The following is a 25,173-nucleotide window of genomic DNA, read 5'->3' on the forward strand; positions in this document are numbered from 1 at the left end:
TTTTGGACTTGTGTTAGTGTTGAAAAACCACTTTTCGCACTTGTGTTAGTGTTGAAAAACCACTTTTCGCACTTGTGTTGGTGCAGGAAACCACTTTTGCACTTGTATTAGTGTGGAAAAAACACTTTTTGCACTTGTGATAGTGTTGAAAAACCACTTTTCGCACTTGTGTTAGTGTTGAAAAACCACTTTTTGCACTTGTGTTGGTGCAGAAAACCACTTTTGCAATTGTATTAGTGTGGAAAAACGACTTTTCGCACTTGTGTTAGTGTTGAAAAACCACTTTTCGCACTTGTGTTAGTGTTGAAAAACCACTTTTCGCACTTGTATTAGTGTTGAAAAACCACTTTTCGCACTTGTGTTGGTGCAGGAAACCACTTTTGCACTTGTATTAGTGTGGAAAAAACACTTTTCGCACTTGTGTTAGTGTTGAAAAACCACTTTTTGCACTTGTGTTAGTGTTGAAAAACCACTTTTCGCACTTGTGTTGGTGCAGGAAAGCACTTTCGCACTTGTGTTAGTGCAGGAAACCAGTTTTGCACTTGTATTAGCGTGGAAAAACCACTTTTCGCACTTGTGTTAGTGTTGAAAAACCACTTTTTGCATTTGTGTTAGTGTGGAAAAAACACTTTTTGCACTTGTGATAGTGTTGAAAAACCACTTTTCGCACTTGTGTTAGTGTTGAAAAACCACTTTTCGCACTTGTGTTGGTGCAGGAAACCACTTTTGCACTTGTATTAGTGTGGAAAAACCACTTTTCGCACTTGTGTTAGTGTTGAAAAACCACTTTTCGCACTTGTGTTCGTGTTGAAAAACCACTTTTCGCACTTGTGTTGGTGCAGGAAACCACTTTTGCACTTGTATTAGTGTGGAAAACCACTTTTCGCACTTGTGTTAGTGTTGAAAAACCACTTTTCGCACCTGTGTTAGTGTTGAAAAACCACTTTTCGCACTTGTGTTGGTGCAGGAACCCACTTTTGCACTTGTATTAGAGTGGAAAAACCACTTTTCGCACTTTTGTTAGTGTTGAAAAACCACTTTTCGCACTTGTGTTGGTGCAGGAAACCACTTTTGCACTTGTATTAGTGTGGAAAAAACACTTTTCGCACTTGTGATAGTGTTGAAAAACCACTTTTCGCACTTGTGTTAGTGTTGAAAAACCACTTTTCGCACTTGTGTTGGTGAAGGAAACCACTTTTGCACTTGTATTAGTGTGGAAAAACCACTTTTCGCACTTGTGTTAGTGTTGAAAAACCACTTTTCGCACTAGTGTTAGTGATAAAAAAACCACTTTTCGCACTTGTGTTAGTGTTGAAAAAACACTTTTCGCACTTGTGTTGGTGCAGGAAACCACTTTTGCACTTGTATTAGTGTGGAAAAAACACTTTTTGCACTTGTGATAGTGTTGAAAAACCACTTTTCGCACTTGTGTTAGTGTTGAAAAACCACTTTTCGCACTTGTGTTGGTGCAGGAAACCACTTTTGCACCTGTATTAGTGTGGAAAAACCCTTTTTGCACTTGTGATAATGTTGAAAAACCACTTTTCGCACTTGTGTTAGTGTTGAAAAAACACTTTTCGCACTTATGTTGGTGCAGGAAACCACTTTTGCACTTGTATTAGTGTGGAAAAACCACTTTTCGGACTTGTGTTAGTGTTGAAAAACCACTTTTCGCACTTGTGTTAGTGTTGAAAAACCACTTTTCGCACTTGTGTTGGTGCAGGAAACCACTTTTGCACTTGTATTAGTGTGGAAAAAACACTTTTTGCACTTGTGATAGTGTTGAAAAACCACTTTTCGCACTTGTGTTAGTGTTGAAAAACCACTTTTTGCACTTGTGTTGGTGCAGAAAACCACTTTTGCAATTGTATTATTGTGGAAAAACGACTTTTCGCACTTGTGTTAGTATTGAAAAACCACTTTTCGCACTTGTGTTAGTGTTGAAAAACCACTTTTCGCACTTGTATTAGTGTTGAAAAACCACTTTTCGCACTTGTGTTGGTGCAGGAAACCACTTTTGCACTTGTATTAGTGTGGAAAAAACACTTTTCGCACTTGTGTTAGTGTTGAAAAACCACTTTTTGCACTTGTGTTAGTGTTGAAAAACCACTTTTCGCACTTGTGTTGGTGCAGGAAAGCACTTTCGCACTTGTGTTAGTGCAGGAAACCAGTTTTGCACTTGTATTAGCGTGGAAAAACCACTTTTCGCACTTGTGTTAGTGTTGAAAAACCACTTTTTGCATTTGTGTTAGTGTGGAAAAAACACTTTTTGCACTTGTGATAGTGTTGAAAAACCACTTTTCGCACTTGTGTTAGTGTTGAAAAACCACTTTTCGCACTTGTGTTGGTGCAGGAAACCACTTTTGCACTTGTATTAGTGTGGAAAAACCACTTTTCGCACTTGTGTTAGTGTTGAAAAACCACTTTTCGCACTTGTGTTCGTGTTGAAAAACCACTTTTCGCACTTGTGTTGGTGCAGGAAACCACTTTTGCACTTGTATTAGTGTGGAAAACCACTTTTCGCACTTGTGTTAGTGTTGAAAATCCACTTTTCGCACCTGTGTTAGTGTTGAAAAACCACTTTTCGCACTTGTGTTGGTGCAGGAACCCACTTTTGCACTTGTATTAGAGTGGAAAAACCACTTTTCGCACTTTTGTTAGTGTTGAAAAACCACTTTTCGCACTTGTGTTGGTGCAGGAAACCACTTTTGCACTTGTATTAGTGTGGAAAAAACACTTTTCGCACTTGTGATAGTGTTGAAAAACCACTTTTCGCACTTTGTGTTAGTGTTGAAAAACCACTTTTTGCACTTGTGTTGGTGCAGGAAACCACTTTTGCACTTGTATTAGTGTGGAAAAACCACTTTTCGCACTTGTGTTAGTGTTGAAAAACTACTTTTCGCACTTGTGTTAGTGTTGAAAAACCACTTTTCGCACTTGTGTTAGTGTTGAAAAACCACTTTTCGCACTTGTGTTGGTGCAGGAAACCACTTTTGCACTTGTATTAGTGTGGAAAAAACACTTTTTGCACTTGCGTTAGTGTTGAAAAACCACTTTTCGCACTTGTGTTAGTGTTGAAAAACCACTTTTCGCACTTGTGTTGGTGCAGGAAACCACTTTTGCACTTGTATTAGTGTGGAAAAACCACTTTTCGCACTTGTGTTAGTGTTGAAAAACCACTTTTCGCACTTGTGTTAGTGTTGAAAAACCACTTTTCGCACTTGTGTTGGTGCAGGAAACCACTTTTGCACTTGTATTAGTGTGGAAAAACCACTTTTCGCACTTGTGTTAGTGTTGAAAAACCACTTTTCGCACCTGTGTTAGTGTTGAAAAACCACTTTTCGCACTTGTGTTGGTGCAGGAACCCACTTTTGCACTTGTATTAGAGTGGAAAAACCACTTTTCGCACTTGTGTTAGTGTTGAAAAACCACTTTTCGCACTTGTGTTAGTGTTGAAAAACCACTTTTCGCACTTGTGTTAGTGTTGAAAAACGACTTTTCGCACTTGTGTTGGTGCAGGAAACCACTTTTGCACTTGTATTAGTGTGGAAAAAACACTTTTCGCACTTGCGTTAGTGTTGAAAAACCACTTTTCGCACTTGTGTTAGTGTTGAAAAACCACTTTTCGCACTTGTGTTGGTGCAGGAAACCACTTTTGCACTTGTATTAGTGTGGAAAAACCACTTTTCGCACTTGTGTTAGTGTTGAAAAACCACTTTTCGCACTTGTGTTAGTGTTGAAAAACCACTTTTCGCACTTGTGTTAGTGTTGAAAAACCACTTTTCGCACTTGTGTTGGTGCAGGAAACCACTTTTGCACTTGTATTAGTGTGGAAAAACCACTTTTCGCACTTGTGTTAGTGTTGAAAAACTACTTTTCGCACTTGTGTTAGTGTTGAAAAACCACTTTTCGCACTTGTGTTAGTGTTGAAAAACCACTTTTCGCACTTGTGTTGGTGCAGGAAACCACTTTTGCACTTGTATTAGTGTGGAAAAAACACTTTTTGCACTTGCGTTAGTGTTGAAAAACCACTTTTCGCACTTGTGTTAGTGTTGAAAAACCACTTTTCGCACTTGTGTTGGTGCAGGAAACCACTTTTGCACTTGTATTAGTGTGGAAAAACACCACTTTTCGCACTTGTGTTAGTGTTGAAAAACCACTTTTCGCACTTGTGTTAGTGTTGAAAAACCACTTTTCGCACTTGTGTTGGTGCAGGAAACCACTTTTGCACTTGTATTAGTGTGGAAAACCACTTTTCGCACTTGTGTTAGTGTTGAAAAACCACTTTTCGCACCTGTGTTAGTGTTGAAAAACCACTTTTCGCACTTGTGTTGGTGCAGGAACCCACTTTTGCACTTGTATTAGAGTGGAAAAAACACTTTTTGCACTTGTGATAGTGTTGAAAAACCACTTTTCGCACTTGTGTTAGTGTTGAAAAAACACTTTTCGCACTTGTGTTAGTGTTGAAAAACCACTTTTCGCACTTGTGTTCGTGCAGGAAACCACTTTTGCACTTGTATTAGTGTGGAAAAAACACTTTTCGCACTTGTGATAGTGTTGAAAAACCACTTTTCGCACATGTGTTAGTGTTGAAAAACCACTTTTCGCACTTGTGTTGGTGCAGGAAACCACTTTTGCACTTGTATTAGTGTGGAAAAACCACTTTTCGCACTTGTGTTAGTGTTGAAAAACCACTTTTCGCACTTGTGTTAGTGTTGAAAAACCACTTTTCGCACTTGTGTTGGTGCAGGAAACCACTTTTGCACTTGTATTAGTGTGGAAAAACCACTTTTCGCACTTGTGTTAGTGTTGAAAAACCACTTTTCACACTTGTGTTAGTGTTGAAAAACCACTTTTCGCTCTTGTGTTGGTGCAGGAAACCACTTTTGCACTTGTATTAGTGTGGAAAAAACACTTTTCGCACTTGTGTTAGTGTTGAAAAACCACTTTTCGCACTTGTGTTAGTGTTGAAAAACCACTTTTCACACTTGTGTTGGTGCAGGAAACCACTTTTGCACTTGTATTAGTGTGGAAAAACACTTTTCGCACTTGTGTTAGTGTTGAAAAACCACTTTTCGCACTTGTGTTAGTGTTGAAAAACCACTTTTCGCACTTGTGTTGGTGCAGGAAACCACTTTTGCACTTGTATTAGTGTGGAAAAAACACTTTTTGCACTTGTGATAGTGTGGAAAAACCACTTTTCGCACTTGTGTTAGTGTTGAAAAACCACTTTTCGCACTTGTGTTGGTGCAGGAAACCACTTTTGCACTTGTATTAGTGTGCAAAAACCACTTTTCGCACTTGTGTTAGTGTTGAAAACCACTTTTCGCACTTGTGTTAGTGTTGAAAAACCACTTTTCGCACTTGTGTTGGTGCAGGAAACCACTTTTGCACTTGTATTAGTGTGGAAAAAACACTTTTTGCACTTGTGATAGTGTTGAAAAACCACTTTTCGCAGTTGTGTTAGTGTTGAAAAACCACTTTTCGCACTTGTGTTAGTGTTGAAAAACCACTTTTCGCACTTGTGTTGGTGCAGGAAACCACTTTTGCACTTGTATTAGTGTGGAAAAAACACTTTTCGCACTTGTGATAGTGTTGAAAAACCACTTTTCGCACTTGTGTTAGTGTTGAAAAACCACTTTTCGCACTTGTGTTGGTGCAGGAAACCACTTTTGCACTTGTATTAGTGTGGAAAAACCACTTTTCGCACTTGTGTTAGTGTTGAAAAACCACTTTTCGCACTTGTGTTAGTGTTGAAAAACCACTTTTCGCACTTGTGTTAGTGTTGAAAAACCACTTTGCGCACTTGTGTTGGTGCAGGAAACCACTTTTGCACTTGTATTAGTGTGGAAAAAACACTTTTTACACTTGTGATAGTGTTGAAAAACCACTTTTCGCACTTGTGTTAGTGTTGAAAAACCACTTTTCGCACTTGTGTTGGTGCAGGAAACCACTTTTGCACTTGTATTAGTGCAGGAAACCACTTTTGCACTTGTGTTAGTGTTGAAAAACCACTTTTCGCACTTGTGTTAGTGTCGAAAAACCACTTTTCGCACTTGTGTTAGTGTTGAAAAACCACTTTTCGCACTTGTGTTGGTGCAGGAAACCACTTTTGCACTTGTATTAGTGTGGAAAAACCACTTTTCGCACTTGTGTTGGTGCAGGAAACCACTTTTGCACTTGTATTAGTGTGGAAAAAACACTTTTCGCACTTGTGTTAGTGTTGAAGAACCACTTTTCGCACTTGTGTTAGTGTTGAAAAACCACTTTTCGCACTTGTGTTGGTGCAGGAAACCACTTTTGCACTTGTATTAGTGTGGAAAAAACACTTTTTGCACTTGTGATAGTGTTGAAAAACCACTTTTCGCACTTGTGTTAGTGTTGAAATACCACTTTTCGCACTTGTGTTGGTGCAGGAAACCACTTTTGCACTTGTATTAGTGTGGAAAAAACACTTTTTGCACTTGTGATATTGTTGAAAAACGACTTTTCGCACTTGTGTTAGTGTTGAAAAACCACTTTTCGCACTTGTGTTGGTGCAGGAAACCACTTTTGCACTTGTATTAGTGTGGAAAAACCACTTTTCGCACTTGTGTTAGTGTTGAAAAACCACTTTTCGCACCTGTGTTAGTGTTGAAAAACCACTTTTCGCACTTGTGTTGGTGCAGGAACCCACTTTTGCACTTGTATTAGAGTGGAAAAAACACTTTTTGCACAAAAAACACTTTTCGCACTTGTGATAGTGTTGAAAAACCACTTTTCGCACTTGTGTTAGTGTTGAAAAACCACTTTTCGCACTTGTGTTGGTGCAGGAAACCACTTTTGCACTTGTATTAGTGTGGAAAAACCACTTTTCGCACTTGTGTTAGTGTTGAAAAACCACTTTTCGCACTAGTGTTAGTGATAAAAAACCACTTTTCGCACTTGTGTTAGTGTTGAAAAAACACTTTTCGCACTTGTGTTGGTGCAGGAAACCACTTTTGCACTTGTATTAGTGTGGAAAAAACACTTTTTGCACTTGTGATAGTGTTGAAAAACCACTTTTCGCACTTGTGTTAGTGTTGAAAAACCACTTTTCGCACTTGTGTTGGTGCAGGAAACCACTTTTGCACCTGTATTAGTGTGGAAAAACCCTTTTTGCAATTGTGATAATGTTGAAAAACCACTTTTCGCACTTGTGTTAGTGTTGAAAAAACACTTTTCGCACTTGTGTTAGTGTTGAAAAACCACTTTTCGCACTTGTGTTGGTGCAGGAAACCACTTTTGCACTTGTATTAGTGTGGAAAAAACACTTTTTGCACTTGCGTTAGTGTTGAAAAACCACTTTTCGCACTTGTGTTAGTGTTGAAAAACCACTTTTCGCACTTGTGTTGGTGCAGGAAACCACTTTTGCACTTGTATTAGGGTGGAAAAACCACTTTTCGCACTTGTGTTAGTGTTGAAAAACCACTTTTCGCACTTGTGTTAGTGTTGAAAAACCACTTTTCGCACTTGTGTTGGTGCAGGAAACCACTTTTGCACTTGTATTAGTGTGGAAAACCACTTTTCGCACTTGTGTTAGTGTTGAAAAACCACTTTTCGCACCTGTGTTAGTGTTGAAAAACCACTTTTCGCACTTGTGTTGGTGCAGGAACCCACTTTTGCACTTGTATTAGAGTGGAAAAAACACTTTTTGCACTTGTGATAGTGTTGAAAAACCACTTTTCGCACTTGTGTTAGTGTTGAAAAAACACTTTTCGCACTTGTGTTAGTGTTGAAAAACCACTTTTCGCACTTGTGTTCGTGCAGGAAACCACTTTTGCACTTGTATTAGTGTGGAAAAAACACTTTTTGCACTTGTGATAGTGTTGAAAAACCACTTTTCGCACATGTGTTAGTGTTGAAAAACCACTTTTCGCACTTGTGTTGGTGCAGGAAACCACTTTTGCACTTGTATTAGTGTGGAAAAACCACTTTTCGCACTTGTGTTAGTGTTGAAAAACCACTTTTCGCACTTGTGTTAGTGTTGAAAAACCACTTTTCGCACTTGTGTTGGTGCAGGAAACCACTTTTGCACTTGTATTAGTGTGGAAAAACCACTTTTCGCACTTGTGTTAGTGTTGAAAAACCACTTTTCACACTTGTGTTAGTGTTGAAAAACCACTTTTCGCCCTTGTGTTGGTGCAGGAAACCACTTTTGCACTTGTATTAGTGTGGAAAAAACACTTTTCGCACTTGTGTTAGTGTTGAAAAACCACTTTTCGCACTTGTGTTAGTGTTGAAAAACCACTTTTCACACTTGTGTTGGTGCAGGAAACCACTTTTGCACTTGTATTAGTGTGGAAAAACACTTTTCGCACTTGTGTTAGTGTTGAAAAACCACTTTTCGCACTTGTGTTAGTGTTGAAAAACCACTTTTCGCACTTGTGTTGGTGCAGGAAACAACTTTTGCACTTGTATTAGTGTGGAAAAAACACTTTTTGCACTTGTGATATTGTGGAAAAACCACTTTTCGCACTTGTGTTAGTGTTGAAAAACCACTTTTCGCACTTGTGTTGGTGCAGGAAACCACTTTTGCACTTGTATTAGTGTGCAAAAACCACTTTTCGCACTTGTGTTAGTGTTGAAAAACCACTTTTCGCACTTGTGTTAGTGTTGAAAAACCACTTTTCGCACTTGTGTTGGTGCAGGAAACCACTTTTGCACTTGTATTAGTGTGGAAAAAACACTTTTTGCACTTGTGATAGTGTTGAAAAACCACTTTTCGCAGTTGTGTTAGTGTTGAAAAACCACTTTTCGCACTTGTGTTAGTGTTGAAAAACCACTTTTCGCACTTGTGTTGGTGCAGGAAACCACTTTTGCACTTGTATTAGTGTGGAAAAAACACTTTTCGCACTTGTGATAGTGTTGAAAAACCACTTTTCGCACTTGTGTTAGTGTTGAAAAACCACTTTTCGCACTTGTGTTGGTGCAGGAAACCACTTTTGCACTTGTATTAGTGTGGAAAAACCACTTTTCGCACTTGTGTTAGTGTTGAAAAACCACTTTTCGCACTTGTGTTAGTGTTGAAAAACCACTTTTCGCACTTGTGTTGGTGCAGGAAACCACTTTTGCACTTGTATTAGTGTGGAAAAAACACTTTTTACACTTGTGATAGTGTTGAAAAACCACTTTTCGCACTTGTGTTAGTGTTGAAAAACCACTTTTCGCACTTGTGTTGGTGCAGGAAACCACTTTTGCACTTGTATTAGTGCAGGAAACCACTTTCGCACTTGTGTTAGTGTTGAAAAACCACTTTTCGCACTTGTGTTAGTGTCGAAAAACCACTTTTCGCACTTGTGTTAGTGTTGAAAAACCACTTTTCGCACTTGTGTTGGTGCAGGAAACCACTTTTGCACTTGTATTAGTGTGGAAAAAACCACTTTTCGCACTTGTGTTGGTGCAGGAAACCACTTTTGCACTTGTATTAGTGTGGAAAAAACACTTTTCGCACTTGTGTTAGTGTTGAAGAACCACTTTTCGCACTTGTGTTAGTGTTGAAAAACCACTTTTCGCACTTGTGTTGGTGCAGGAAACCACTTTTGCACTTGTATTAGTGTGGAAAAAACACTTTTTGCACTTGTGATAGTGTTGAAAAACCACTTTTCGCACTTGTGTTAGTGTTGAAATACCACTTTTCGCACTTGTGTTGGTGCAGGAAACCACTTTTGCACTTGTATTAGTGTGGAAAAAACACTTTTTGCACTTGTGATAGTGTTGAAAAACGACTTTTCGCACTTGTGTTAGTGTTGAAAAAACCACTTTTCGCACTTGTGTTGGTGCAGGAAACCACTTTTGCACTTGTATTAGTGTGGAAAAACCACTTTTCGCACTTGTGTTAGTGTTGAAAAACCACTTTTCGCACCTGTGTTAGTGTTGAAAAACCACTTTTCGCACTTGTGTTGGTGCAGGAACCCACTTTTGCACTTGTATTAGAGTGGAAAAAACACTTTTTGCACAAAAAACACTTTTCGCACTTGTGATAGTGTTGAAAAACCACTTTTCGCACTTGTGTTAGTGTTGAAAAACCACTTTTCGCACTTGTGTTGGTGCAGGAAACCACTTTTGCACTTGTATTAGTGTGGAAAAACCACTTTTCGCACTTGTGTTAGTGTTGAAAAACCACTTTTCGCACTAGTGTTAGTGATAAAAAAACCACTTTTCGCACTTGTGTTAGTGTTGAAAAAACACTTTTCGCACTTGTGTTGGTGCAGGAAACCACTTTTGCACTTGTATTAGTGTGGAAAAAACACTTTTCGCACTTGTGTTAGTGTTGAAGAACCACTTTTCGCACTTGTGTTAGTGTTGAAAAACCACTTTTCGCACTTGTGTTGGTGCAGGAAACCACTTTTGCACTTGTATTAGTGTGGAAAAAACACTTTTTGCACTTGTGATAGTGTTGAAAAACCACTTTTCGCACTTGTGTTAGTGTTGAAATACCACTTTTCGCACTTGTGTTGGTGCAGGAAACCACTTTTGCACTTGTATTAGTGTGGAAAAAACACTTTTTGCACTTGTGATAGTGTTGAAAAACGACTTTTCGCACTTGTGTTAGTGTTGAAAAACCACTTTTCGCACTTGTGTTGGTGCAGGAAACCACTTTTGCACTTGTATTAGTGTGGAAAAACACTTTTCGCACTTGTGTTAGTGTTGAAAAACCACTTTTCGCACTTGTGTTGGTGTTGAAAAACCACTTTTCGCACTTGTGTTGGTGCAGGAAACCACTTTTGCACTTGTATTAGTGTGGAAAAAACACTTTTTGCACTTGTGATAGTGTGGAAAAACCACTTTTCGCACTTGTGTTAGTGTTGAAAAACCACTTTTCGCACTTGTGTTGGTGCAGGAAACCACTTTTGCACTTGTATTAGTGTGCAAAAACCACTTTTCGCACTTGTGTTAGTGTTGAAAAACCACTTTTCGCACTTGTGTTAGTGTTGAAAAACCACTTTTCGCACTTGTGTTAGTGTTGAAATACCACTTTTCGCACTTGTGTTGGTGCAGGAAACCACTTTTGCACTTGTATTAGTGTGGAAAAAACACTTTTTGCACTTGTGATAGTGTTGAAAAACGACTTTTCGCACTTGTGTTAGTGTTGAAAAACCACTTTTCGCACTTGTGTTGGTGCAGGAAACCACTTTTGCACTTGTATTAGTGTGGAAAAACCACTTTTCGCACTTGTGTTAGTGTTGAAAAACCACTTTTCGCACCTGTGTTAGTGTTGAAAAACCACTTTTCGCACTTGTGTTGGTGCAGGAACCCACTTTTGCACTTGTATTAGAGTGGAAAAAACACTTTTTGCACAAAAAACACTTTTCGCACTTGTGATAGTGTTGAAAAACCACTTTTCGCACTTGTGTTAGTGTTGAAAAACCACTTTTCGCACTTGTGTTGGTGCAGGAAACCACTTTTGCACTTGTATTAGTGTGGAAAAACCACTTTTCGCACTTGTGTTAGTGTTGAAAAACCACTTTTCGCACTAGTGTTAGTGATAAAAAAACCACTTTTCGCACTTGTGTTAGTGTTGAAAAAACACTTTTCGCACTTGTGTTGGTGCAGGAAACCACTTTTGCACTTGTATTAGTGTGGAAAAAACACTTTTCGCACTTGTGTTAGTGTTGAAGAACCACTTTTCGCACTTGTGTTAGTGTTGAAAAACCACTTTTCGCACTTGTGTTGGTGCAGGAAACCACTTTTGCACTTGTATTAGTGTGGAAAAAACACTTTTTGCACTTGTGATAGTGTTGAAAAACCACTTTTCGCACTTGTGTTAGTGTTGAAATACCACTTTTCGCACTTGTGTTGGTGCAGGAAACCACTTTTGCACTTGTATTAGTGTGGAAAAAACACTTTTTGCACTTGTGATAGTGTTGAAAAACGACTTTTCGCACTTGTGTTAGTGTTGAAAAACCACTTTTCGCACTTGTGTTGGTGCAGGAAACCACTTTTGCACTTGTATTAGTGTGGAAAAACACTTTTCGCACTTGTGTTAGTGTTGAAAAACCACTTTTCGCACTTGTGTTAGTGTTGAAAAACCACTTTTCGCACTTGTGTTGGTGCAGGAAACCACTTTTGCACTTGTATTAGTGTGGAAAAAACACTTTTTGCACTTGTGATAGTGTGGAAAAACCACTTTTCGCACTTGTGTTAGTGTTGAAAAACCACTTTTCGCACTTGTGTTGGTGCAGGAAACCACTTTTGCACTTGTATTAGTGTGCAAAAACCACTTTTCGCACTTGTGTTAGTGTTGAAAAACCACTTTTCGCACTTGTGTTAGTGTTGAAAAACCACTTTTCGCACTTGTGTTGGTGCAGGAAACCACTTTTGCACTTGTATTAGTGTGGAAAAAACACTTTTTGCACTTGTGATAGTGTTGAAAAACCACTTTTCGCAGTTGTGTTAGTGTTGAAAAACCACTTTTCGCACTTGTGTTAGTGTTGAAAAACCACTTTTCGCACTTGTGTTGGTGCAGGAAACCACTTTTGCACTTGTATTAGTGTGGAAAAAACACTTTTCGCACTTGTGATAGTGTTGAAAAACCACTTTTCGCACTTGTGTTAGTGTTGAAAAACCACTTTTCGCACTTGTGTTGGTGCAGGAAACCACTTTTGCACTTGTATTAGTGTGGAAAAACCACTTTTCGCACTTGTGTTAGTGTTGAAAAACCACTTTTCGCACTTGTGTTAGTGTTGAAAAACCACTTTTCGCACTTGTGTTGGTGCAGGAAACCACTTTTGCACTTGTATTAGTGTGGAAAAAACACTTTTTACACTTGTGATAGTGTTGAAAAACCACTTTTCGCACTTGTGTTAGTGTTGAAAAACCACTTTTCGCACTTGTGTTGGTGCAGGAAACCACTTTTGCACTTGTATTAGTGCAGGAAACCACTTTCGCACTTGTGTTAGTGTTGAAAAACCACTTTTCGCACTTGTGTTAGTGTCGAAAAACCACTTTTCGCACTTGTGTTAGTGTTGAAAAACCACTTTTCGCACTTGTGTTGGTGCAGGAAACCACTTTTGCACTTGTATTAGTGTGGAAAAACCACTTTTCGCACTTGTGTTGGTGCAGGAAACCACTTTTGCACTTGTATTAGTGTGGAAAAAACACTTTTCGCACTTGTGTTAGTGTTGAAGAACCACTTTTCGCACTTGTGTTAGTGTTGAAAAACCACTTTTCGCACTTGTGTTGGTGCAGGAAACCACTTTTGCACTTGTATTAGTGTGGAAAAAACACTTTTTGCACTTGTGATAGTGTTGAAAAACCACTTTTCGCACTTGTGTTAGTGTTGAAATACCACTTTTCGCACTTGTGTTGGTGCAGGAAACCACTTTTGCACTTGTATTAGTGTGGAAAAAACACTTTTTGCACTTGTGATAGTGTTGAAAAACGACTTTTCGCACTTGTGTTAGTGTTGAAAAACCACTTTTCGCACTTGTGTTGGTGCAGGAAACCACTTTTGCACTTGTATTAGTGTGGAAAAACCACTTTTCGCACTTGTGTTAGTGTTGAAAAACCACTTTTCGCACCTGTGTTAGTGTTGAAAAACCACTTTTCGCACTTGTGTTGGTGCAGGAACCCACTTTTGCACTTGTATTAGAGTGGAAAAAAGACTTTTTGCACAAAAAACACTTTTCGCACTTGTGATAGTGTTGAAAAACCACTTTTCGCACTTGTGTTAGTGTTGAAAAACCACTTTTCGCACTTGTGTTGGTGCAGGAAACCACTTTTGCACTTGTATTAGTGTGGAAAAACCACTTTTCGCACTTGTGTTAGTGTTGAAAAACCACTTTTCGCACTAGTGTTAGTGATAAAAAAACCACTTTTCGCACTTGTGTTAGTGTTGAAAAAACACTTTTCGCACTTGTGTTGGTGCAGGAAACCACTTTTGCACTTGTATTAGTGTGGAAAAAACACTTTTTGCACTTGTGATAGTGTTGAAAAACCACTTTTCGCACTTGTGTTAGTGTTGAAAAACCACTTTTCGCACTTGTGTTGGTGCAGGAAACCACTTTTGCACCTGTATTAGTGTGGAAAAACCCTTTTTGCACTTGTGATAATGTTGAAAAACCACTTTTTGCACTTGTGTTAGTGTTGAAAAAACACTTTTCGCACTTATGTTGGTGCAGGAAACCACTTTTGCACTTGTATTAGTGTGGAAAAACCACTTTTCGGACTTGTGTTAGTGTTGAAAAACCACTTTTCGCACTTGTGTTAGTGTTGAAAAACCACTTTTCGCACTTGTGTTGGTGCAGGAAACCACTTTTGCACTTGTATTAGTGTGGAAAAAACACTTTTTGCACTTGTGATAGTGTTGAAAAACCACTTTTCGCACTTGTGTTAGTGTTGAAAAACCACTTTTTGCACTTGTGTTGGTGCAGAAAACCACTTTTGCAATTGTATTAGTGTGGAAAAACGACTTTTCGCACTTGTGTTAGTGTTGAAAAACCACTTTTCGCACTTGTGTTAGTGTTGAAAAACCACTTTTCGCACTTGTATTAGCGTTGAAAAACCACTTTTCGCACTTGTGTTGGTGCAGGAAACCACTTTTGCACTTGTATTAGTGTGGAAAAAACACTTTTCGCACTTGTGTTAGTGTTGAAAAACCACTTTTTGCACTTGTGTTAGTGTTGAAAAACCACTTTTTGCACTTGTGTTGGTGCAGGAAAGCACTTTCGCACTTGTGTTAGTGCAGGAAACCAGTTTTGCACTTGTATTAGCATGGAAAAACCACTTTTCGCACTTGTGTTAGTGTTGAAAAACCACTTTTTGCATTTGTGTTAGTGTGGAAAAAACACTTTTTGCACTTGTGATAGTGTTGAAAAACCACTTTTCGCACTTGTTTAATGTGTTGAAAAACCACTTTTCGCACTTGTGTTAGTGTTGAAAAACCACTTTTCGCACTTGTGTTCGTGTTGAAAAACCACTTTTCGCACTTGTGTTGGTGCAGGAAACCACTTTTGCACTTGTATTAGTGTGGAAAACCACTTTTCGCACTTGTGTTAGTGTTGAAAAACCACTTTTCGCACCTGTGTTAGTGTTGAAAAACCACTTTTCGCACTTGTGTTGGTGCAGGAACCCACTTTTGCACTTGTATTAGAGTGGAAAAACCACTTTTCGCACTTTTGTTAGTGTTGAAAAACCACTTTTCGCACTTGTGTTGGTGCAGGAAACCACTTTTGCACTTGTATTAGTGTGGAAAAAACACTTTTCGCACTTGTGATAGTGTTGAAAAACCACTTTTCGCACTTGTGTTAGTGTTGAAAAACCACTTTTCGCACTTGTGTTGGTGCAGGAAACCACTTTTGCACTTGTATTAGTGTGGAAAAACCACTTTTCGCACTTGTGTTAGTGTTGAAAAACCACTTTTCGCACTAGTGTTAGTGATAAAAAACAACTTTTCGCACTTGTGTTAGTGTTGAAAAAACACTTTTCGCACTTGTGTTGGTGCAGGAAACCACTTTTGCACTTGTATTAGTGTGGAAAAAACACTTTTTGCACTTGTGATAGTGTTGAAAAACCACTTTTCGCACTTGTGTTAGTGTTGAAAAACCACTTTTCGCACTTGTGTTGGTGCAGGAAACCACTTTTGCACCTGTATTAGTGTGGAAAAACCCTTTTTGCACTTGTGATAATGTTGAAAAACCACTTTTCGCACTTGTGTTAGTGTTGAAAAAACACTTTTCGCACTTATGTTGGTGCAGGAAACCACTTTTGCACTTGTATTAGTGTGGAAAAACCACTTTTCGGACTTGTGTTAGTGTTGAAAAACCACTTTTCGCACTTGTGTTAGTGTTGAAAAACCACTTTTCGCACTTGTGTTGGTGCAGGAAACCACTTTTGCACTTGTATTAGTGTGGAAAAAACACTTTTTGCACTTGTGATAGTGTTGAAAAACCACTTTTCGCACTTGTGTTAGTGTTGAAAAACCACTTTTTGCACTTGTGTTGGTGCAGAAAACCACTTTTGCAATTGTATTAGTGTGGAAAAACGACTTTTCGCACTTGTGTTAGTGTTGAAAAACCACTTTTCGCACTTGTGTTAGTGTTGAAAAACCACTTTTCGCACTTGTATTAGTGTTGAAAAACCACTTTTCGCACTTGTGTTGGTGCAGGAAACCACTTTTGCACTTGTATTAGTGTGGAAAAAACACTTTTCGCACTTGTGTTAGTGTTGAAAAACCACTTTTTGCACTTGTGTTAGTGTTGAAAAACCACTTTTCGCACTTGTGTTGGTGCAGGAAAGCACTTTCGCACTTGTGTTAGTGCAGGAAACCAGTTTTGCACTTGTATTAGCGTGGAAAAACCACTTTTCGCACTTGTGTTAGTGTTGAAAAACCACTTTTTGCATTTGTGTTAGTGTGGAAAAAACACTTTTTGCACTTGTGATAGTGTTGAAAAACCACTTTTCGCACTTGTGTTAGTGTTGAAAAACCACTTTTCGCACTTGTGTTGGTGCAGGAAACCACTTTTGCACTTGTATTAGTGTGGAAAAACCACTTTTCGCACTTGTGTTAGTGTTGAAAAACCACTTTTCGCACTTGTGTTCGTGTTGAAAAACCACTTTTCGCACTTGTGTTGGTGCAGGAAACCACTTTTGCACTTGTATTAGTGTGGAAAACCACTTTTCGCACTTGTGTTAGTGTTGAAAAACCACTTTTCGCACCTGTGTTAGTGTTGAAAAACCACTTTTCGCACTTGTGTTGGTGCAGGAACCCACTTTTGCACTTGTATTAGAGTGGAAAAACCACTTTTCGCACTTTTGTTAGTGTTGAAAAACCACTTTTCGCACTTGTGTTGGTGCAGGAAACCACTTTTGCACTTGTATTAGTGTGGAAAAAACACTTTTCGCACTTGTGATAGTGTTGAAAAACCACTTTTCGCACTTGTGTTAGTGTTGAAAAACCACTTTTCGCACTTGTGTTGGTGCAGGAAACCACTTTTGCCGTTGTATTAGTGTGGCAAAACCACTTTTCGCACTTGTGTTAGTGTTGAAAAACTACTTTTCGCACTTGTGTTAGTGTTGAAAAACCACTTTTCGCACTTGTGTTAGTGTTGAAAAACCACTTTTCGCACTTGTGTTGGTGCAGGAAACCACTTTTGCACTTGTATTAGTGTGGAAAAAACACTTTTTGCACTTGCGTTAGTGTTGAAAAACCACTTTTCGCACTTGTGTTAGTGTTGAAAAACCACTTTTCGCACTTGTGTTGGTGCAGGAAACCACTTTTGCACTTGTATTAGTGTGGAAAAACCACTTTTCGCACTTGTGTTAGTGTTGAAAAACCACTTTTCGCACTTGTGTTAGTGTTGAAAAACCACTTTTCGCACTTGTGTTGGTGCAGGAAACCACTTTTGCACTTGTATTAGTGTGGAAAACCACTTTTCGCACTTGTGTTAGTGTTGAAAAACCACTTTTCGCACCTGTGTTAGTGTTGAAAAACCACTTTTCGCACTTGTGTTGGTGCAGGAACCCACTTTTGCACTTGTATTAGAGTGGAAAAACCACTTTTCGCACTTGTGTTAGTGTTGAAAAACCACTTTTCGCACTTGTGTTAGTGTTGAAAAACCACTTTTCGCACTTGTGTTAGTGTTGAAAAACGACTTTTCGCACTTGTGTTGGTGCAGGAAACCACTTTTGCACTTGTATTAGTGTGGAAAAAACACTTTTCGCACTTGCGTTAGTGTTGAAAAACCACTTTTCGCACTTGTGTTAGTGTTGAAAAACCACTTTTCGCACTTGTGTTGGTGCAGGAAACCACTTTTGCACTTGTATTAGTGTGCAAAAACCACTTTTCGCACTTGTGTTAGTGTTGAAAAACCACTTTTCGCACTTGTGTTAGTGTTGAAAAACCACTTTTCGCACTTGTGTTGGTGCAGGAAACCACTTTTGCACTTGTATTAGTGTGGAAAACCACTTTTCGCACTTGTGTTAGTGTTGAAAAACCACTTTTCGCACCTGTGTTAGTGTTGAAAAACCACTTTTCGCACTTGTGTTGGTGCAGGAACCCACTTTTGCACTTGTATTAGAGTGGAAAAACCACTTTTCGCACTTTTGTTAGTGTTGAAAAACCACTTTTCGCACTTGTGTTGGTGCAGGAAACCACTTTTGCACTTGTATTAGTGTGGAAAAACCACTTTTCGCACTTGTGTTAGTGTTGAAAAACCACTTTTCGCACTTGTGTTCGTGTTGAAAAACCACTTTTCGCACTTGTGTTGGTGCAGGAAACCACTTTTGCACTTGTATTAGTGTGGAAAACCACTTTTCGCACTTGTGTTAGTGTTGAAAAACCACTTTTCGCACCTGTGTTAGTGTTGAAAAACCACTTTTCGCACTTGTGTTGGTGCAGGAACCCACTTTTGCACTTGTATTAGAGTGGAAAAACCACTTTTCGCACTTTTGTTAGTGTTGAAAAACCACTTTTCGCACTTGTGTTGGTGCAGGAAACCACTTTTGCACTTGTATTAGTGTGGAAAAAACACTTTTCGCACTTGTGATAGTGTTGAAAAACCACTTTTCGCACTTGTGTTAGTGTTGAAAAACCACTTTTCGCACTTGTGTTGGTGCAGGAAACCACTTTTGCACTTGTATTAGTGTGGAAAAACCACTTTTCGCACTTGTGTTAGTGTTGAAAAACCACTTTTCGCACTAGTGTTAGTGATAAAAAACCACTTTTCGCACTTGTGTTAGTGTTGAAAAAACACTTTTCGCACTTGTGTTGGTGCAGGAAACCACTTTTGCACTTGTATTAGTGTGGAAAAAACACTTTTTGCACTTGTGATAGTGTTGAAAAACCACTTTTCGCACTTGTGTTAGTGTTGAAAAACCACTTTTCGCACTTGTGTTGGTGCAGGAAACCACTTTTGCACCTGTATTAGTGTGGAAAAACCCTTTTTGCACTTGTGATAATGTTGAAAAACCACTTTTCGCATTTGTGTTAGTGTTGAAAAAACACTTTTCGCACTTATGTTGGTGCAGGAAACCACTTTTGCACTTGTATTAGTGTGGAAAAACCACTTTTCGGACTTGTGTTAGTGTTAAAAAACCACTTTTCGCACTTGTGTTAGTGTTGAAAAACCACTTTTCGCACTTGTGTTGGTGCAGGAAACCACTTTTGCACTTGTATTAGTGTGGAAAAAACACTTTTTGCACTTGTGATAGTGTTGAAAAACCACTTTTCGCACTTGTGTTAGTGTTGAAAAACCACTTTTTGCACTTGTGTTGGTGCAGAAAACCACTTTTGCAATTGTATTAGTGTGGAAAAACGACTTTTCGCACTTGTGTTAGTGTTGAAAAACCACTTTTCGCACTTGTGTTAGTGTTGAAAAACCACTTTTCGCACTTGTATTAGTGTTGAAAAACCACTTTTCGCACTTGTGTTGGTGCAGGAAACCACTTTTGCACTTGTATTAGTGTGGAAAAAACACTTTTCGCACTTGTGTTAGTGTTGAAAAACCACTTTTTGCACTTGTGTTAGTGTTGAAAAACCACTTTTCGCACTTGTGTTGGTGCAGGAAAGCACTTTCGCACTTGTGTTAGTGCAGGAAACCAGTTTTGCACTTGTATTAGCGTGGAAAAACCACTTTTCGCACTTGTGTTAGTGTTGAAAAACCACTTTTTGCATTTGTGTTAGTGTGGAAAAAACACTTTTTGCACTTGTGATAGTGTTGAAAAACCACTTTTCGCACTTGTGTTAGTGTTGAAAAACCACTTTTCGCACTTGTGTTGGTGCAGGAAACCACTTTTGCACTTGTATTAGTGTGGAAAAACCACTTTTCGCACTTGTGTTAGTGTTGAAAAACCACTTTTCGCACTTGTGTTCGTGTTGAAAAACCACTTTTCGCACTTGTGTTGGTGCAGGAAACCACTTTTGCACTTGTATTAGTGTGGAAAACCACTTTTCGCACTTGTGTTAGTGTTGAAAAACCACTTTTCGCACCTGTGAGTAGGGTAATAATGTTGCTTCTGGGACACCTCCGTTTAACATGGGAAATCCCTATCTAATGTCGTTTACCCCTATTTGGGAAAACACCCCTATTAATCCAAAAGACTATGGGCCCTTTGACCTTATGAATCATGAGTCAATTAATCTACTTGGACTAATACATAATGAATATATTTTAATTGGGTTGGGGGCTGTATATTATTATGACTCACACATACACAAAAGTTTAGCCTCAACTTTAGTTGAGGTTTAACTTATGTGTATGTGTGAGGGATAGGGGTTCACAGATCTCTAGTGTGAACCTGTGATCCTTTTGGACCATGAGTCAATTAATCTACTTGGGCTAATACATAATGAATATATTTTAATTGAGCTAGGGGTTCACACATACTGGAAAGTTGTGGGATCCTTCTGACCTTATGAACCTTTTACCCACTCAAACATCGACCCTACAAATATTTGTTTATGTGTGGGAAATAATTTAATTCTCCTACAACTCTCCTCACCGTCTCATCCAACTCACCGGTATTTAAATTAATTCTCTTATTTGTTTTGTGAACTTTTTTACCAGTTGCCTTTTCAATTATACTTATTTGATATTTTTTACATTCATTTTGTTTTCCATTTATATACCACTCGAACCTTTTCTAATTAATAGCTCACTGTTGAGAAATGACGTTGTTTCACTTGGATAACTTCCAAGGAATTCTCTTTGTCTTGTTTCCTGTTTTTCACAAACACACGCCCTCAGTTTCCAAAAGCTGACAAGCACTTCAGTTCCCCGAAATACATTTTGTTCATTATAAAAAGAGAGGTCTCCGAATGGGACATTTAAACATTGTGAACGAAGATGAGCTTGTCTTATTCCAGTCTTTCCTCTGATGAAGAATACTCGCCAGGACATTGGTAAGTTCATTTGGTATTAAACACTGTTAATGAGAGCTTTGTATGTGATTAATTATACAACTAATAATTTATTTTTCCTATTCATTGCAGCAATTCAAATATTGTAAATATCCTGGCAGAATTTCAAGTTGTTTCTCAAGAGTTCCACAACGAACTGAATACGGGTTTGAATAACCTACCTCCGAGATGGTGGGCTCAGAATGAATTCAATGTTTCACCGTTCTTAGAAAATTCACGTGAAAGGTATGATAGAAAATAAAAAACGAGAGGTGTGTGCATGTGTGTGTGCATGTGTGTGTGTGTATGTGTATGTGTGTGCATGTGTGTCTGTGATTAAAATAGAGAGATCGAATTGTGAGGAACAGAAATGAAAAAATGAGATTGTGTGTGTGTGTGTGTGTGTGTATGTGTGTGTGTGTGTGTATGTGTGTGTGTATGTGTGTGTGTGTGTGTGTGTGTGTGTGTGTATGTATCTGTGAATGTGTGTGTGTGTGTGTGTGCGTGTGTGTGATGTTTTGTCAGGCTTACTTCAGCATATAATAGTAATTTCTCCTTATTTTGTTTGCAGTATTAACCTCGAAGACCAAAATTTTGAGTGGGATGATTTTGATCCCCCAAGGAGTGGTTATTTCCTACCAACCTGTGAACCTCTACATTTTCAACTCAACGATCTTGACGCTAAGCTGGATTTTTTCGAGGTAAGCATGTGTGTACGTGTGTGTGGTTCACCGTTTATAATAGGTACACCATATCCCTGCGCATCGTAAGAGGTGATTCAGGGTTGGTGTCAGGAAGGGCATCCGACCCTATATTAATAATAATAATAATAATACATTTATTTTGTATAGCGCTTTTCAAGACGCTTTGACATGGAACATAAATATGAAATAAATATCTCTCCCCTCTTGTCTTTAATAGAAAGAGATTCAAAACCTGAAGACATCTGCTGAACCAACCTTTGACTTGTGCTGGGAAGAAATTGATGACTTATGCTGGGGAGAAGTTGAATGTATACCTCAAGAAAAATGTTTTAATAATATAAAGATTTTAATGTTTTCAATATTTATATATATTTGTTTTGTTTACAATTATTTAATTCTTAATTACAAAAAGAGAATAAAGGAAAAGGGACAGGAAGGTGCGTCCCCCTCCCTTGGCCCCCCCTCATCCCACCCCTCCCCTCCCCTTGTGTGTGTGGGGAAGGTGGGGGTGGGATGAGGGGGGATCAAGGGTGGGGGACGCACTGGGGGTGGGGGATGATGGGTGTGGTCTGTGTGGGCGGGGTCTGTGTGGGTGGGGTCTGTGTGGGCGTGGTCTGTGTGGGTGTGGCTTATGATTTTTGTTTATTTAATATTTTTTTTATTACCACTAATTAAATTAGCTAATCTGGGTGGGGTGAATAGAAATGTTGTTTAATGAATTATTAGCTTTGTTTTTTGTAATTCTTGCGAGTAAAATGAACCCAAGATTTCTTCTCCATTTAAATCATTTAATTTGTAAGTCCAAGGGACTGTATCCATTACATCAATGATTTTAAATAATTCACGAGTCCATTTTTGTGTATAACCTTTCTCAAAATGGCTTTTCCATTTGTATATCCTTACCATATCACCAACTTTGAACTTGGGCTTTCTCAAATTAATCTCCTTTTCATATTCTAATTTTGTAAATGTTTCTGATGGTTTTGATTTTGTTGATGAATGAACTGTATTATTGTAATTATCTACAATATCCTGAATTAAATACACCCATTTTTGAGAACCGAGTTGTGTGAATTTTTTATATAATTTCTCTTTCAAAGTACGATTAAAACGCTCAATAACAACTGCCTTTCCTTCATTAAAGGTGCTGTATAATTTAATACCCTTCCCCTTAAGAAATTTCATGAATATTTTGTTATAGAACTCTGTTCCCTCATCAGTCCATAACTTCTTTGGTTTCCTTTTATCCCGATCAAATATTAGCTTAAAGGCTAACATTAAAGTATCACCCCTTTTTTTTTTTAAAGGGACAACCCAGGCAAATCTACTCCTCAAATCAATAACGGTTAAAGCATACCTGTATCCCCTGTCATTATTCAATTCAATTAAATCAGCGGACCATATGTGGTCGGTGTATTTAGAATAAACCTTCCTTCTTTTAAACTTTGTGATTATAGGTTTGTGTAATTCTTCAGCCAAAAGCTCCTCAGTCTTGATGACATCATTAGAGCCTAATAGTTTTTTGAGGAATAACCAAGACCAAGTTTCAATTTAGCATTTATCAAATTTCTCACAATAAACCTATCAACTTTCTCTCTCAACGTTGGATTTTGTATCAAAGACAAATTATACAACATTTCGCTGTCGGCTTTATGTTTTTCAGTCAACGTAGTGGTTTTCCCATAAGCAATATCATGCTTCATACACACTTCGTCAACCCTATTTGTAGGTTTAGACCAAGGTTTAGGATTGTCAGCCTCATCTAATCTTTTATCCAAGTTTGTTCCTGGACCACAGAAAGAATACCCTGGAAGGTGTAATTCCCCTGGAATTCCAGTTGTTGTAAATTTACTTCCTGACAGAAACTTTTGTATGTCTCCTCCTCTTTTAGGAGAGATGAATTGGCACTTTTTAGAGCCACATACTTGACATATTCCTTTTTGATAAACTCTATTATTTTTAGCTTTAACATAAGAGATATTTTTAGATTTAGTTTTCTTTTTACATTTGAGACAATAACTCATATTTATTTATCAGAAAAATTCCGACAGAGTATCAAAACCTTTTTGGTTTTCAACATATACATTTCAATCTTTATTTTTAAAACATAAAGAATCCTAAGGAATGCCTTCACTCTCTCCTCCATTTATTTACAAATAAAAACTAACTAAAGTCAATGACACCAACATCATCAATCACATAATCTTTTCCTTCTTCTTCTTCTTCTTCTTCACCACTTTCTCGTTTAAATCTCCTCCCTGAAATTGAAGACATTGACGTTCTTATTTTTGAAACCACTATCTTCATAAGAGTTGTTAATTCTTTAATTTCCTCTTCGGTGCGTTGAGATTGATTTATTTGCTTTAATACACTCAATCTTTTATGAATCTCACTGATTTCCATCTTTTTATATTTTTCCTCCCTCTCTCTTTGCTCCCTCTCCTCCTCCTCCATTTTCTCCCTCTCCTCCTTCTCCTTTTTCTCCCTTTTCTCCCTTTCCTCCTTCTCCCTTTTCTCCCTTTCCTCCTTCTCCTTTTTCTCCCTCTCCTCCTTCTCCTCCTTTTTCTCCCTCTCCTCCTTCTCCTCCCTCTCTCTTTGTTCCCTCTCCTCCTTCTCTCTTTTCTCTCTTTTCTCCTTCTCTTCTTCAACTCCTTCCTCATCCCTTGCTACCCTTGAGTTTAAACCCCAAAGAATATTATACATATACTCATCTGGATTTTGAGATATTCTTGTATCTATAATTATTTTTCTCATAATAGGATACCAATAAGATTTGTTGACGATTTCTAAAAGAGTTTTATATTTCATAACTTTGAGAAGTTCATTTTTATTTAATATTTTAAACAAGTCTCTATTTGTGGGTTTAACAATATCAGTATAAGGCCAGTTTTTTATGACAAAATTCCCATGTATATGCTCCAAATCATAAGGTATGTAATACCGAGCACCCTTTTCTTGTAGGTATCCTTGAATACAAAAATTATAATTCTCTTGTAGTCTTCTTCCTGCCATTTATGTATCAGAAATATATGTGAGATTAATATTATGACAGGTAATACCACCCCATCTTCCCACTACCAAATCGGTTTGTATTCCTCGGCTTTCTATCCTTATCTCATTACCTTCCTTCTTTGTCATGCGAACCATCGCTATACTATCATATATTTTTATTTTCTTAAAATCACGTATTTGTTGTTTACTAATTGTACTTCCACATAAATCCTTATCTTCACCAAGTGGATAATATTCTTCTTTACGAGACTGATTTAAATCATGTAGGTCTTCTATGTTTATTGAAAAAGACCAATTATACCCTAAATCAGGCATATCATACCCCCATTTATTAATTCGCATATTAACTAAATGTCCTTCTTTATAAAATTTAATTGTAAGCAGGTAGTTAAATTCAATGAGGAAAGGTGTATGGTCAGTATAACCAGGTGTTGTGGTTGTAAATTTTACTTGTTTCACAAAACGTGCTGTTTTCTTTAAAGATATATATTGTGATAAATCACTGAATCTAATCAAGTCATTCGCATCTGTAGGGTTTGGATAATTGATTAATTTATAAGTATTCTTCATATTAATATTTTTACTTACACTATATCTTTG

At 38.1% G+C, this 25,173-nt stretch overlaps 1 protein-coding gene across 1 annotated transcript; it reads left to right on the forward strand.

Annotated features, from left to right (window-relative positions):
* Window positions 1-20,706: 20,706 nt before the first annotated feature.
* On the forward strand, window positions 20,707-22,095 carry LOC144889010 (uncharacterized). The gene is made up of 4 exons (XM_078768819.1): window positions 20,707-20,860; window positions 20,951-21,103; window positions 21,429-21,558; window positions 21,779-22,095. Exons 1-4 carry the CDS (start codon window positions 20,805-20,807, stop codon window positions 22,076-22,078), a joined length of 639 nt encoding a protein of 212 aa, XP_078624945.1. The 5' UTR covers window positions 20,707-20,804; the 3' UTR covers window positions 22,079-22,095.
* Window positions 22,096-25,173: the final 3,078 nt, after the last annotated feature.

The sequence above is a fragment of the Myxine glutinosa genome, unplaced genomic scaffold (genome assembly GCF_964187855.1).
Source record: "Myxine glutinosa unplaced genomic scaffold, kmMyxGlut1.1 SCAFFOLD_556, whole genome shotgun sequence".
In the NCBI taxonomy this organism is placed as follows: Eukaryota; Metazoa; Chordata; class Myxini; order Myxiniformes; family Myxinidae; genus Myxine; species Myxine glutinosa.

Coding starts and splice junctions, on each gene's coding strand:
- LOC144889010 (XM_078768819.1), top strand. CDS start 20,805: ATGAGCTTGTCTTATTCCAGTCTTTCCTCTGATGAAGAATACTCGCCA. Junction 21,104..21,428: donor TTAGAAAATTCACGTGAAAG/GTATGATAGAAA, acceptor TTTTGTTTGCAG/TATTAACCTCGAAGACCAAA. Junction 21,559..21,778: donor CTAAGCTGGATTTTTTCGAG/GTAAGCATGTGT, acceptor TGTCTTTAATAG/AAAGAGATTCAAAACCTGAA.